General features: G+C 67.2%; 1 protein-coding gene across 1 annotated transcript in view; it reads left to right on the forward strand.

The window, feature by feature from the left end:
* Window positions 1-91: 91 nt before the first annotated feature.
* Window positions 92-685, forward strand: part of ZNF319 (zinc finger protein 319) — a gene marked incomplete at its 3' end in the record, with an annotated part of 2,174 nt that continues 1,580 nt past the window's right edge. The window contains exon 1 of the mRNA XM_018575966.1: window positions 92-679. Coding sequence (XP_018431468.1) covers window positions 138-679 — 542 coding nt within the window. The remainder of the gene's footprint in view (window positions 680-685) is intronic.

Raw genomic sequence — 685 nt, forward strand, 5'->3', positions numbered from 1 at the left:
CTCTGTGTTCCTCGTTGCAGATTCCTCGGTGGACGATGGCGTGACGCGCGGCGGCAGCAGCAGCAGCCTCGGATTTCTCTCCGGTGACACCGCAACACCCGATACCCCGAATCTGCGTCGGCTTCCTGGTACCCAGCATGTCGGAGGGCTGGCCCCATGCACAAGCCCCTCCTCCTTCCATGCAGCCCACCCAGCAGCAAGCTCCGCAGCAGACCATGGCTCTCGGGGAGCACGCCATCCCGCCGCCCGGCTCTGCCGAGAACCCTCTGGGCTGTGCCGTCTACGGCATCCTCCTGCAGCCCGACCTGGGGGTCCAGCACCCCCCCTTACCCCACAGCGAGCCCAAATGCGGCCTGTGCGGCCAGGACCTGTCCCACCTGGGCAACCCGCAGGAGCACCAATGCCTGACGCCGGCCAACCAGGACCGCTCCTTCCAGTGCACGCAGTGCCTGAAGATCTTCCACCAGGCCACCGATCTCCTGGAGCACCAGTGCGTGCAAGCGGAGCAGAAGCCCTTCGTGTGCGGCGTGTGCAAGATGGGCTTCTCCCTGCTCACCTCGCTGGCGCAGCACCACAACGCACACAACGGCGCCCTGAAATGTTCCATCTGCGAGAAGACGTACAAGTCACCGGACGCCGGAGCGCCCCAGCTGCTCGCCCCTCCCCCCCCCGCTGCCCCCCCCCG

This window comes from Nanorana parkeri, unplaced genomic scaffold, assembly GCF_000935625.1.
Source record: "Nanorana parkeri isolate BGI_ZX_2015 unplaced genomic scaffold, ASM93562v1 scaffold6670, whole genome shotgun sequence".
In the NCBI taxonomy this organism is placed as follows: domain Eukaryota; kingdom Metazoa; phylum Chordata; class Amphibia; order Anura; family Dicroglossidae; genus Nanorana; species Nanorana parkeri.